The sequence below is a fragment of the Bactrocera oleae genome, chromosome 5 (assembly GCF_042242935.1).
Source record: "Bactrocera oleae isolate idBacOlea1 chromosome 5, idBacOlea1, whole genome shotgun sequence".
Taxonomy (NCBI): domain Eukaryota; kingdom Metazoa; phylum Arthropoda; class Insecta; order Diptera; family Tephritidae; genus Bactrocera; species Bactrocera oleae.
The window spans coordinates 33895220-33910453 of NC_091539.1; the positions used below are offsets into that span (position 1 = coordinate 33895220).

The 15234-nt window shown below is 36.8% G+C and overlaps 1 protein-coding gene across 12 annotated transcripts in view; it reads right to left on the reverse strand.

Annotated features, from left to right (window-relative positions):
- The window catches only part of mmd (disintegrin and metalloproteinase domain-containing protein mind-meld), a 509673-nt gene that overhangs the window by 118034 nt on the left and 376405 nt on the right, over positions 1-15234 (reverse strand). For all 12 annotated transcript variants that reach the window (XM_036371745.2, XM_070110649.1, XM_036371747.2 and 9 more), the window contains exon 9: positions 3335-3625. In XM_036371745.2, the coding sequence (XP_036227638.2) occupies positions 3335-3625 (291 nt within the window). The remainder of the gene's footprint in view (positions 1-3334; positions 3626-15234) is intronic.

The following is a 15234-nucleotide window of genomic DNA, read 5'->3' on the forward strand; positions in this document are numbered from 1 at the left end:
TAACTTCAAACGTCAGTATGCGTTAATCAAAAAGCAGCTTGGGGGTTTCAACCACTAAAAGCAGCTCAAAATAATCAATTTTTACGGAGAAATTGAAACTATGCATGAATGCTATAAAGCGTATACATATATCGCACGAATAACCGTTTTGCAGCATTGCCCCTCAAATGTTAAGTGAGATACCAAAGCTGAATTGCTGCTGGTCGCATAAAGCTGTTATTCAATATGGCTTGGGCATTATGGTGTTTCTGTTTACATCAGTGGAAAATGCTTAAAGCTACTTTAAGCTCAATCATAACAGCGTAAGCCTGCATTACGATGGGTATGTGGCATCGAAATTAAATTAAGGTATGGTAAATGGTGAACAGCTCTAAGCCAAAGGGTTCAAAAGTGCCGAATGAACATAATTATTGTAATTTTGGGTGCAGTGGCTGAGTTAGTTTAGTACTTGACTATCGTTAGTGCGAGCGTGGTTCAAAACCCCGCTGGTAGAGATTAGTAGATGGCATTACAACTTTCTCTAATAATCACTATCGCCCCTAGAGTTAGAACGAGAAGTGGCAAAGACATTGGATATGGGTAGTGCTTTCGCTGGGTATCTACCGGATTCTATAAAGCAATAAAAAGAAATGTGCGGCTAAAGAGGCGCCATATTTTAGTTACAGACGGCGCGTCCCCTGCGTGCTCACAGGACAACATGTGTAATGCCAGTTTAGTTAAGCGCTTTGTGGGTCTTAGCTCGTCAATTCAATTAGTTATTAACTGCTACAGTTTAGTGCGCATTTTGAAAGTTTTGCTTTCAGCTAAACAATATTTGTGGACATTTGTATTTATAATTAATTCAGCACTCGCAGTTCCCTAGAAATCATCAACATATTCGGCGTATAAAGTATATTTTTTCTCCTCTATTTTAAAGCCAAACTACACTTCTCTCAAGTGCTTAAGTACGCTAGCAGCGAAAGTATGGCAACTCATTTAATTCAATTTATTTTAATCCTTTGCATTATCTCTCAAAGCTACTTCCATTTAGTTATTTATAGCAGCGTGAAATGGTGTGCTTGTAGTCGTTTTACGAGTACGTAAGTACCGTTTGTCTATTTCCGTTTTCGACACTTCAAAAACGGTTCTTTTGTGCGCTGAGTGCGATTTCCCACTGCATCTAATTTGCTTTGCTCACAACACAAACGGTTATTACTACGTCAAAGCCAACTCTTTTGCTGGGATAAGTACGCCTCCTTAGGTATCAGAGACGTTAACTAATTTCGACTGCAACTGCAAGCTTCGCAAAGCGGAAATGGAATTATTGAAAAGTAGAAAGTGCAGTAAAAAGCAAGCAACAACGGCGAAAATAGTAAAAAAAAGCAGTTAGAAAACGTAGTGGAGAAGTAAGAAGCAGAAAAGAATCACGAAAATACGCATTAAAAAATAATGAGTTGAAAGCACATAAAAGGCAAGTGCGGCGTTTGGTCTCTCTCCTTTCATGGAACATGCAATATGTATACTCGTATATATCCTAACGTATTGTCAAAGAGTCGGAATATACATTTATAATATCATAAACGATTTATGAGCAAATATGATATTCTCTGAAGAATAAAACAAGGAAATAGTATCCCTCTAATTAATTCAAAAGAGCTCCCTGAATGTGATCATCGCATTTTTCCTACTATACCTATATAGAGAGTAGTCAAAGAGTGATGCTGTAAACACATAGACGACTGCACTTTACGATGTAGCGACAGCGAAATTTCTTTCTCTGCAATTGACATCTTGAAGTTAGCTTCTTGAACATTTTGAAGACGGCAGCGACATATCAAACAGGTGATAGACACAATTTCGTTGTTGTTGTTGTACTAAAACCTTTCACTTCAATAAAATTTAAATCTTTTGCTTAAAGTGAAAGTTTTCGTGCAAAGTAAAGTAAATAGGTCGATTATTTTGTTTTAAATTATCAGTTGTTATTACAAATGACATATTAAAGCTATTTTATGCTTCTGTTATTAAAATAACATTAGCTTTGTATTAGCTTTGAATAATTTCACATATTAGTGGTCAAAGATATGTCAGCGGATTAAAATGAATAACATCTTAGTACGGCAAGCAAATGATGTAACTTATCTTGGCATTCACTTGGACCGTAGGCTCACATGGAGACATACATATAGTCAGTCAAACAACTAGCATGAAAATAGGAACAGCAAATTTAAAGTGGCTTTTAAACATAAATTCTAAACCTAGCCTTGACAATAAAGTTTTGTTATACAACGCTGTAATTAAGCCGATTTGGGTGTATGGTATTCAACTGTGGGGTACGACCTGTGCAACTAATATTGATATAATACAGATGTTCCAGTAAAAAATTCTTAGAGCTATAACGGGTTCACCATGGCACATTCAAAATGAAAACATTCACACAGATTTTAGGATTCTTATGGTAAAAAAAGAAGTAGAAGACAGCAGAAAAACTATGAATTTAAATTCCGTAACCATCCAAATCCATTAGCTAATGCCTTGCTACAGTCCAGGAATCAAATTCGCTTATAATGAAAGGATCTACCAGCCTTTTAGAGAGCAACGTATCACCAAACATTCTTAACTAGAATCTTGAGCTTGTTTAGTTTTAATTAGATTTAAGATTTTATTACTTATTGTTAGGCTTTGAACAAGCAGATTCAATAAATAAAGATATATTAACAAAAACAAAAAAAAACTAGTGGCTTTACTAAAACCGCCCATTATCGTCAGCAAAATTTAAAAAAAATATAATTTGGCGACAGCGACAACTGCATGCCTGCTGCCGTGAAGTCGTGCTGTTGTCTAAATAACTGTTGCCCATAAGAACGTGTGTATTTTAATATTTGACAGATGCTCGTTAGTTTGAACTTTGACTATAGCAAAATCTCCGTTACCTGTAAGATTTATCTTAAAATATTAATGAAATCAGGGAATGTGGAGTTTGGGTTGATCTGTCAAGAGAATAAGAAAGAAAAGAATATTTATGCATCTATCAAAGATTCAAGCACACAGTTCTTCCCTAAGCCAATTCAACCAAATACATATACAATAGTAATATTAGATCTCCTACTTGCAGCTGACATTAACTATAATTTTCTGAGACTGCTGAAATCTATGCCAACCTCTAAGAGGACGGAAGGTTGAAGTTGATAATATCTACATTTTTAAGGCCAGTGTATTTCGTGGTTTAGTTGATTTTATTTGATCTAGCGATATCCTGCAAAACCAGAAAACACGATCTTTACTTCTGTTTCTTTTTCAACCCAATTTAGGATTTTCATTTTAAAAATATAATTATAAATAATCTCTGTAAACTTACCAAATCCGCAATATTCGCCACCTGTATAGCATCGTGTATGACCTCGGCACGTGTGCTGCCATTACGTTTCTCGTACATCGCTTGGTCCACAACAATGGCCGTTTCGATGTATTTAGTTGCTTCTCGTACATCGCGCTTATAACGGCCCGCACCGTTCGGATGTATTTCGTCGATGACACCAGCCGATAGCAGTTTTGGGCGACGTGACAAACGCCACGTCTCTAAGTTACCCGAATTGGCGCATCCTTTGTTGGCTTTAGTGCGTGCCTCAAATATCACATGCGGATGCTTCTGCTGAAACGAATTGGAAAGAAGGTATGAGAGGAGAGCCAGGGCAAGCTGAACGCAAATATGTATAATATGTATAAAAGTGAACTTAGTATGCCAAAATATTCGTTAAAGTGTACATTTTTTGTATGCATTATTTAACTAAAGGTACATATATTAAATACTCAAATATTCATTACAATAGTTTTAGTTTTTATAAAAAGATCTAGATATTTTTTCAAACAGAATTTTTTGATTATCATGCAAAACAGACTCTCAATTATACGAAATCTTCGAAAAAAGAAATATTTTCCTCTCTTAGATAACTGATCTGCGATATATTATATATCTCATCTCTTTTAAATTACTTAAATCAAGGTCGCTTGAGTATTCTGTTAACAGGTTTTTTGATGATCACTACTATTCGAACTCTGAATACATGGTAATTTCTATTCTATCAGATATTTTCAAAAAGGTTCAAGATCTTAAAGTAGAGGAGACCGACTCCAAAGGAATGATTATTTTCAATTGGTTTATAAATGGTTATAGAGAGGTAAATCAAGTTATTAAGTTTAAAGAACTTCAGCTATGGTTACACATATGTATTATCACACTCAGTCTTTAAGGGTTAAGTTGACAAAGTCAGAGGGAAGGGTCAAAATTATAGAATTTCCCGCTTTCATATTTACACTGACGGTTTCAAAATGAACTGCGATGTAGCTAAAGGGTTGGCATGACATTAAATCATACCAAATTAAAAATTCCTAAAAGCTAATTTTGTGCTTCCAAAAAAGCTACTCTTCTTATATTTTTACCGAGTATAATAGTTTGATTCACCTAACGGTTGTTTGTATCACCTAACACTAATCGAGAAGGATATAGGGATATATATATATATATATATATTATAAATATTCACGATGATGAGACGAGTCCGTTCGTCCGTCCGTGTAGCTATAACTTGAGTATACATTGAGTTTTCTGGATGAAACTTTGCCAAAGTAATGTACCATAACTAAGCTCCACAGTAAGTAAGATTGATCGCCCTTCTCTGCTGTTTGAAATTTGTGCCTGATGTGGACCGTCTCGGAATGATTGAGTTTTATTACGTCAAAGTTTTTTAACGGAAAAGTATATATACTTTTTTGCAGATTTTAAGTTCCCCTCCTGCGATAAAATAGGTTACATATATATTTTTATACATTTCTCTATTTTTAGATTTTAAAGGTACTTTTTTCCCCTAAAAATTTAAATTTGTATCGTTGCGCGCAAAAATGTCATCAAAATTTTACAACGACTTTTTGAAATTTATTCAAGGCACATTTGCGCCAATACAAGCGATTGCAACGCGTGTGGTGCCCCAACCACATATTAAGAGGAAGGGTGGAGGCATAACGGGGCTAACACTTATGGGCATATGTATATGTGTGTGTGGTTTTATACGTATGTGCATATGTGTGTGTAGGTTAACTGACGTCGGGGATCAAATGCCGGCTCAATGACGTTGTCGGCCACGCGCTAAGTGTGAACTCTTGGTGTCAAATTTGGCAGTGAACAATGTGTGGGCGCACAACCACACATGCACATACACGCACATGCATATGGATGATAAAAACCGCTTCTTGCATATATTTGTACACATTTATTTGCGATAAAAGCGCTTTCGCAGGATTCGCGCTTGTCGAATGAGCCACTGCCATGCGTGACACCTCGAGCGTCGCAGCAGTGATTCTCTGCCGAGCGAATTTCTACTTAACTTTGGTTCTGTTGCTGCTAAATGAATCGCTGTTCGACAGCGTTCCGGTTACCGCCCACACCTTTCTATATCATTTGTGCTCTCTGTCCTTTTTTATTTGATTTTGCTACGGCGAACCGATTCATCAAAGCGTTTTTCGCTGCTACTGAAATCAAATTCAATTTCGTTTTCTGACTCACATAGTTATAGGTATGTACATATGAACGCCGGCACACCGCCCGCCCCTTGCTTATTGACTTTATAATGAGCAACAGTTCGTTGCGAGGCAGCAACAGCTGTGCCAGCAAATACTTTGGCAATGACAATGTGGTCTAAAACATACACACACACATACACACATATGCTCACACATAGGCAGTCTCCATTTACGCCTACTGACACTTGCATGTGTCGCGCAACTTTAACATTTTAATTAAATTTTAATTACTTTTGACGGCGCAAATACCATTCGTTGTTTACTTGAATACTCGCCGGACTGCCTGGCAACGAGTACAATTCCATGTTTGTCATTGCTTAACGCGATGTGCGCGTGTATGACTGCCTTTAATATGCACATCATGGTTTGAGTAATTGAAAGTATAGACTGACGAAAATCGAATTTTCAGGGATTTATATAGATGTACATGTGTGTGTGTGTGTAGAAAGATTTTCGTGTATTTAAATGTTAAAATTATTTGTAAAACATAAATTTTAAGCTAAAGTGGTGGGCGAAAGAGAGGCGATGGATCAATAATAGGCGAGGATTCGTTCTAAGGTGGATGTTTGGATATATACATATTTTACATTGAAAGACTTATATCCACTTAACTTAGCGAATTTCAAACAACTTCTTAAAGATATATCAAATGCACATACATTTATTTAAGAATATTCTCCAAAAATTTGCAGTTGATAAGGCTTTCACAAAATGGCGGATGAAAATTTTCACACGACCTTCATCGAAAGAACAAGATTTTTGGTAATAATTTCGATTTTTTAATTTTATCACATAAAACGGTTTTTTGTTTTAGGATTCGCTATTTTGCCAAAAATATAATTTTGAATAGTCCTGGGATCATTATCTGTATTCATCTACTGTTATAATACATTTTTTTGATTTTTGGATTAGAGATAATGTTATGCTGAAACATCTTTATGGGCTACGGAATCAAAGGTACAAAAAAGTTTTCCAAATGAATTGCCGATTAAAATAGAATTTCATTAGAATTTAGAATATGTTAAGTTTAGTATAATTGAATTAATTTGTACGTTCGTCGTGAAATTACAACACAGTTTTTCAAATTAATGAATATAAACAATTTTAAGGAATTTTCAAACTTATTTATAAACTGTTAATTCAGCAATCTTATTGTCACAATTATTACAACTAAAACAAGAACTAATGAAACTCGCGGAAAACCTACAAAAACAGAAAGAAAATGTGATAAATACTATTAAAAACAAGTAAGGAAGGGCTAAGTTCGGATGTAACCGAACATTTTATACTCTCGCAAAGTCAAATGGTGATGATGAATGACTGATATTTTCGGTAGAAGGTCAACTATAGGCACTGGGGTCCACATATTTAGCACTTAGGGGCTTGAACGGTTTTGGTTCGATTTAGACAATATTTGGTCACAAGGTGGCATACTTTAAACGTATTATTCACGCAAAATTTTGCCATTACAAAGTTGTAATCATTGTTGCTTGATATGCATAGTGGAAAGTGAAAGAATCAGATGGAATTGAAAATGGTGTTATATGGGAAATAGGCGTGGTTGTAGTCCGATTTCGTCCATTTTCACACTCTAACATAGAAATATGAAAACAACGTAATGCACCGAATTTGGTTGAATTCGGTTAAGCAGATCCCAAGATATGGGTTTTCACCTAAAAGTGGGCGGTGCTACACCCACTGACTAATTTTGAACGCGGTTTCTATAAAGTCATCTCATACCATCCCAGAGATAAAATTTAATGTCTCTGGCGTGTTTAGTGCTTGATTTATCGCACTTTTAGTATTTTTTAACAGTACCGTTATATGGGGAGTGGGCGGAGTTGAAACCCGATTTCAACTTTTTTCACACTGTAGGTAGAAGTTTTAAAAACATTTGCTTCTAGTGAATTTTGTTATTATAGCATTAGCGGTTTAGGAGATATGCACATTAAACCTATTAGAGGCGGGACCACGCCCACTTTAAAAAAAAAATTTTAACTGCAGATGCCCCTTCCTAATGTGATCCTGTGTATCAAATAACAGTCTTATATCTTATTGCGGAGCTTAGTTATGGTAATTTATTTTTTTTTGATTAATGGCGTTTTGTGGGCGTGGCAGTGGTTCGATTACGCCCATCTGCAATACCAACCGTCTCACGGTACCCAGAAACATGTCTACCAAGTTTCATAAAGATATCTCAATTTTTACTCAAGTTACAGCTTGCACGGGCGGACAGACGGACCGACGGACGGACGGACGGACGGACAGACGGTCAGACAGTCACCCGGATTTCAACTCGTCTCTTCATCCTGATGATTTATAAAAATAACCTTATATCTAACTCGATTAGTTTTATGTGATACAAACAACCGTTAGGTGAACAAACTATTATACTCTGTAGCAACAGGTTGCGAGAGTATAAATATTATATTATATTATATTATATCAGTTGACAATGTAAATTAAAAAAAAAAACAAGAAAACACATTGATTCTATGGAAACTTGTATGTAATTTGCAAATCTGCTCTGATGAAGGCCGACTCGAAAAGCAGATTTATATCGCTCGTATTATCCAGTATTTAGATTTTACTTTAGGAACTAATCAGCTGTAATGCACTTAAACTTAATTTTCAATAAATATGTGTTTTGCTATTGAGAGCGAGCGATTGGTTAATCCAGAGGTTCAAATATGTTTATATACCAATGTCTCTGCAGTTACTGGATATACGTTGAGAATACACCGAGACATATTAATTCACAAGTGTGTGCGAAACATTTTAGTTATAGACCCAAATTCTTTAGATGGAAAGCTCATAAGCCCATACACCTTTAATTAGTGATCACATGAATTCACAAACTTCTCTAAGTCTCTAAGGGAGTCCTCTTTTGAAAATCAGTAAGTTTTTAGTTCAAGTCATTTTGTGGATATGAGAATTTAATGCCGAATACTATCCCATAAAATGTGTCTACGAATAGAAGCCTAAAAAGCCTGCAGAAATTTTTGGAAACCGACATTATTGACGCTCTGTTTGGCGGATTAATTCTGAAAGCAGAAGAACTCAAAAACGCTCAGAACGCTAAAAAAGTCGTGAGTTAGTATGAGACCTCTAAATTTACAAGTATAATTGAAAACATCAGCTACCATATTTTATAGGGCTGCTTAAGGTTAGGATTATGGGAGTCAGAAGAATAGTTTATTATATTATAAGCTGCAAGAGTTTGAGTACTACAAGTCGGAGATAATATTTCTAAGCTCTAAACCTTTGCTTAATAGTAAAAGTGATTAGGATCGTCACTCCTGGCCGGTTGAAAATAGGTGTTACTTTCCTCATACTCTATCCCTCTGCAAAAAGTTCCTTTTAAAGAGCTGCAAAATTATTTTAAATTTTACGTTTTCTAATCACAAACTCAGTTGCTTTTACTGTTAAGTAAGCCATTTGCTGCTCTGTATACTCAAAAGTTTATAACAAACACAGAAGTAGAAGTATAAGCTCTAAAATGTACTCTCGTACATAAACATTTCTTAGAGAACATAAATGAGGGATGAAGTTGCTATACATCAACATATCGCCGTGTTCATTAAACGTTCCATATTGACTCGATTATAAACGTAATTGCATGAGCAACTTTCTCGACTCGCAACATCGACATATGCCTGTGTAAGTATATATATGTGTGTGTGTGTGCAAGTATGCGCATATCGTTCAAATCTAAATATTTTCCTCTTATATAATATGTTAGCTTTTGCTGGCGCATGTAAACTTCAAAGCTAGAGCGCAGTCAAGAAAAACATGCAATCCGAAGCTGCTGCAAGTACGCACTCATATGGATGTCGAACATGTGGCAGGTGAAGTGACGTTGCAACAGCGCGTTGCGGCGACAAAACCAGTGCTCAGAGACAAGAGCACAAGATCATAAAGTTATATTATCTTTTGCGTGTTGACATGCTGATGAGTTGACAAGGTGAGTTGAATAAAACCATTCATATCATCTAGAGGAAACACTCGCCAAAAGTGTAAGCTTTCTTAAGCTTCTGCCCATGGCAGCAGCGGCAACTGCAGCCGCATCCACAGTAGCACTAGAAGCTGCAAAGCCAGTGTGAATACATTCTCGCTAATGTGAAGACACAGCGCAAATGCATGCCAGGCGACCCACAGAACTCGGTCCACCATCAACCGCATGAACCGCATCTAAGTCACATCACCGTCGCCACCGCCCGCATTGCAACATTTTCATTTAATAAGCAGTGACGCTGCTTTTGTCAGCTAAAGTTGATGCCAAATTGTGTCAAATATGAGTTGTTGCTGGAGTGTCGAGGGTGCGAGTTCACTCCTCATGCGTTAGAACGTGGTTGCTTGTAGTCACCATTAAATGCGTGTAAATGTTGTTAGATGGTGTTCGTCGCCGCTTAAGTGCATGTTGCCAACACAAGTGTGTTGCTGTTGTTGTTATTGCATACATGCGCATATTGCTCTTGCTGTTTTAGCCGTTGCGTATGAACTGTTACTTTCATTCATGTTGGTTGTTGTGCGTGACACATGCCAACGGCAGCAGCCACCATCAGCCACACTCTCAGAGACAAACGCGCACAGCTAATACCAACAACAATAATCTCAGAACTTTTACACGTTTCTCGACGCTGCTTACGGTTCATCCTGCTCCTGGTGATCCTTTTTGGCACATCGTTCACTTTGTTCGCGTGCTTTACAAATTCTGCGGTTGACTTTTGCTTGGTTTGCTATGCGGAATGCGGTGTGGTTTTGGTGTGTACTTTTGTACAAATATACATACATACACATATGGATAATCGTATGTACACAGGTATGTATGGCGACTATAGCTGTAGTCAACCACAAATGGCGCTTGCGTTGTAAGTCCTTCGTAAATTTCCTAATTGAATTTTGTTAGCGCTGATGTTAATTTTAATGCACTTGCTAACTTTAATTTTCTATCTCTTGCACACCAAACATAAGCGGTCAAAAACATTTTTATGACATATTGAAATCAAATTCCACTTTTGACACAATTTTATGATCAGAAAATTCTATATTAATAGAGTGAACTTATGTAAAGCTTTGCTATTTGTTTAACCTGTTCACAGGAACTTTTTCTTACCAACAATTTTTTTTGTGATAGAAAATAACTGAAACACTCGACACGCTTCTACTATCTTCATTTAAAAATACTTTCAGATATTACAGATATAGTATATGTAAGATAAGTTAGATATCTGGTGAAGCTAGGTGAAATATTCAAATTCTTCAAAATGTAATTCGGTAGCTAAAATAAAAGAAATCACTAGGTCGCGGTAAAAATTCAAGTTCAAGCGGAATTAAGACTGGCAGCTTTTTGGAGAAAAAAGGACGTGTGCAAAACTTCAAAGCGATATCTCAAAAACTGAGGGACTAGTTCGCGTATATACAGAGGATAAACGGACGGGCATGGCAAAATCAACTTAGCTAGTCACGCTGATCATGTATTTATATGTGTATTTTTTAGGGTCTCACACATTTCCCTTTGGGTGTTACAAACTTCGTGACAAACTTAACTTACTCCGTTCAGGGTATACAAATTGAACAACGAGTTTCCTTTTAATTTGCAAAATTGTTTTGTGGGGACTACTTTATCATCGAACACAAATATTTGAGTAATCTAAAGTGAAGGTTGTGATGTATCGAAAACTTGCCACATGTGAGTCGTCCATGCACCTCTGTTGATAACAATAACATCGAAAAAAATTTAAAAAAAAATCGTCGTGTTTCCTTGGCATCAGCGATCAACCTAACACATTTTGCACAATGCTAGACTCGTACTTCTTAATAAGATTGTGACTGTGACCTTTTTCTGTTTTCGAAACTAAAAATCCTCGAAAGTGGATAGACCCAATATAAAAAGATTGCCCGACCAACTTTTCGCGTCATAAACAAACTTCACACGAACAAAAAAAATGCGGAATCTAACCGAAAAATGTTTATCGATTCGGTTCGCGCGAGCAGTTAAATTTGATCTTAGGTTTGCTTTGGTTACAGTTCGGTATCGTTTATAAAACAGCGTCCGTTAACTCAAAATTACTAAAAATATTGGCTCTTGGCTCCAATTTCGATATCAGTCTAGGTGGTAGCTATTCTAATTTTCTAATATTGTATTTTTCTAAGCTATATTATGAACTGATATGTTACGATGTGCCATGTTACGCTATGTTTGAGCACAATATTATTTTCGTTAATCCATTCTTTATGTAATACGAACATATGAAAGAAAAAACGGAATGTTATTAATAGAATCTAGCGAGTAGTTACTAACGCAAGGGAGCCGTTCTCAAGATAAATCAGGCATTCGACCAAATGTGGCATAAAGGATTTTTGACAAAGCTGCATGACTCCTAAGTCATAGCTGCTCAAGTGGACGTTTTACATAAGATGCGAAATTGAAATATTTTCAATCAATGTCGGAAGGAAGTGTGTTCAGGTCAGTCCTATATATAATGTATCCTACACAGTATACCTGCATGTTACAGCAAGGACGGCCTGTTTGCTGCAACCTATGCATTTTTAGCAAAAACAAAAAATTATGTTGTAGCGTTTGCCATTCATTCTGTTCGTTATTTTGAAATACTGCAAAGATTTCAAAACAAACCCATGCGTATATTTGTCAAAGCTCCCTACTATCCATATCAAGTAATCTTCAACGATTTAGTCAAAAGCATATAGCTAATCTGGATCTCCATTGCAACAACCTTTCCAAAAAACTTGCTTGAGAACAGCCTGTACCGTAGCCAACAGGTCGGCATCACCACCCTGTACCAACTGTCATTCGATCAGCATGTCAGATGATAACCTTGAAAAGGCAAAACATTATTTAAAAGATATTAGTCCGAACTTTCGATTAACTGATATATATTAATGCCATTTGTCACTTAGCCACTGCAATGGAGATTGCTCTTGCTCTTCGTTGCCAGAATTTAAAGCTGATGCAATTTTTCCCCGGTGAAATATTTTTACCGAGCAAAGAAGAAGAAACTGTCAAAGCATGTTTCGATAAACTTCAGAAAGTCTAAAAGCTTATCAAATGATATCATGAATAATAGCAAAGCTGTGTTAATAATAACGGAGAAACATATACTTCTGAGATAACAAGTCCAAAAGAAGTGCTTACGAACATGACGAATTAAAAAAAAAAAAAACAAATTAATGCACGAAAACTAACTTTGGGCAAACTCGCAAAAAACAAAAAAATAAAAATTAAGTAAAATTCTGTCATCATTATTTCAATCTGCATGCTAACTGCTTAAGCACTATTCTCCTCAGTGACATTTGAACGTTTTTAAACTTAAATAAAAGTAACAAGAGAAACTAAAACAAAAGCAAATTAAAGCTTCACCAATACTATGAGACTCAGAGTTAAATATGCGTATATATGTACATGTATGTGTGGTATATAAATTTGTATACATATCTAAGTACGAACATATATATCACCGGCTATTCTCATAAGTACACTTTAGTGGCCTTAAGGCGGCAACATTGCATACATAAGGTAAGCACACACACGCAGATATATATCTATAAATTATCACATTTTATTATACACGAAATGAAAAGGAAAGGTGCACCAGCATTTGCATGGGTGCGGCCAACAAATGGACAGACAATTTTACAACTTCACGGGTGACATAACGACTGGCAAAGCAACGGCTCGACAAACAAAATCGCAACGGTAGGTAGATACTAAAGCAAGGCAATGACTGCACTTGCCACAATTGAACAATCAAAGCGGTGGCGATAGTATGGGGAGAGTTATTACTTTCCCACCCAAGACATAAATCTCCAGTGGGTCGCTTTATGTAGCGGAAAGGACCAAGGGGCAGTGTACGTTGCCCGTCTATTCGTCACTACCGTGCTGCTGTTATACTTAGATGGTTTGAAGCCAACATACGCACATACACCATGATCACTGGACCATTGGCAACAATTTGTGTGACCAGTAAATGGACATTGCTTACGCAAGCCACCGTTAGTCTGCCGTTGCTACAAAGGCATACCTCGCAGCCGCAACAACAAACAAACCAGCCAACCTTCTCATCTATTCGCATATATTGATAATGCTGCTCGGCGCATCAATGTGTGGCCAGGGCGTATGAATAACATTCAATGTGATTACATTGGGGCAAAGGCAGTGATTACGACCCGTCGACCTGTTCTTGGCTACATATGCTGGTCTGAGTGTGTGTGTATGTGCGCTACTCCGCTTTGGGAGCGGATTAGCAGCGGCATTAAACATTACTGCAACGTGCTTTCCGACTTTTGAATATTCTCAGCTGGAGACCGGCTGTGCTTGGCTGTTGCGCAATTGTGGCTAGACTTTAAGACCGCCCGCAGTTATGCGGTGCTCAGCTTTGCTGACTGTCCATTTGGTATTGGCAAATATTCTAATTGAAACTCAGTGCTTAGAGGCACACTTTACTTGTCAGCAAATTATTTTCTTTAAACCACTGATTTTTTCCCCATAAGAAATTTGAGAAGGAACAAAAATTTAGATTCGCGATTTTAGAGAAAACCTTTGTTAACATAAGTACATGTATAGTTTCCTAAATATCAGATATGACTGTGACTATATGATATGATATTAAGGTTTTATTCTGACAAGAATTCAGAAAGGTTTATATTCAGTTCTTCTATGGTATGAGTTAAGTCAAATTAATATATGAGAATGTTTTTTGCGGTTCTACGTTGTGTAAACAGTTCCCACAACAATATATATTCTTTTAGTTCGGCTTAGGCTAACAAATACCCGTTTGGATTCAATAAGTACAGTACAGTTAGATTAAGTCAAACTTGTATTATCTTGTGTTTTGTAGTACGGCAATTAGCTACTACAAAGTAAAACTATTATGCTATGTTAAGTTATGTTATGTCATTAGATGCGCAACTAAGTTCCCGCTGTTTGTCAACAGATTTTCCTTTTTCAGTCAAAGAAATCGGCGACTAAAGCACATCGAGGACTCCGAGAAGTTTAGGCAGATGTTGCCCCAAGTGAAACAACGAGTCGTGATCAAAGACGGCAATTTCGATATTAACGGCCGTTTGCGCGAAGGAAGGCCAAAAACCTTCGAAGACTGTGAATTGGAGACGTTGCTCGATGAGGATCCGTGTCAAACACAAGAAGAGCTTGCTTCATTCGAAAAGTGGCCTCAATACAATGTATCACAACGCTCGGCCCCACGTTGCTAAGCCGGTTAAAACCTACCTGGAAACGCTTGAATGGCAAGTCCTACCACAACCGCCATATTCCCGAGGTATTGCACCGTCCGAATTGTTCCGTTCGATTACACAAGGTCTGGCTCAGAAGCAGTTCACTTGCTGCCTAGATAACTTCACAAGATGAACAGTTTTATCATAATGGTATTCGAGCTTTGCCAGAAAGTTGTGACTAGCGCTGGGCAATACTTCGATTAAAAATACAGCGAGAATTTAGTTGCGCACCTAATATGTTATGCATTGTTCTATGAGGTTATGTCAAATAGTGGTAAGTTTTTTATGTTACCTTTGATAATTTTATTATGTTCAGTGGAATGATGGTATGTTATGCTAATTGATATTGGGACAAGTTATGTTATCTTGTCTCATGTTTTGCTTTGTTGTAATGTAATTTGCAACCACGGTGGTATGTTTGCTAAGTAA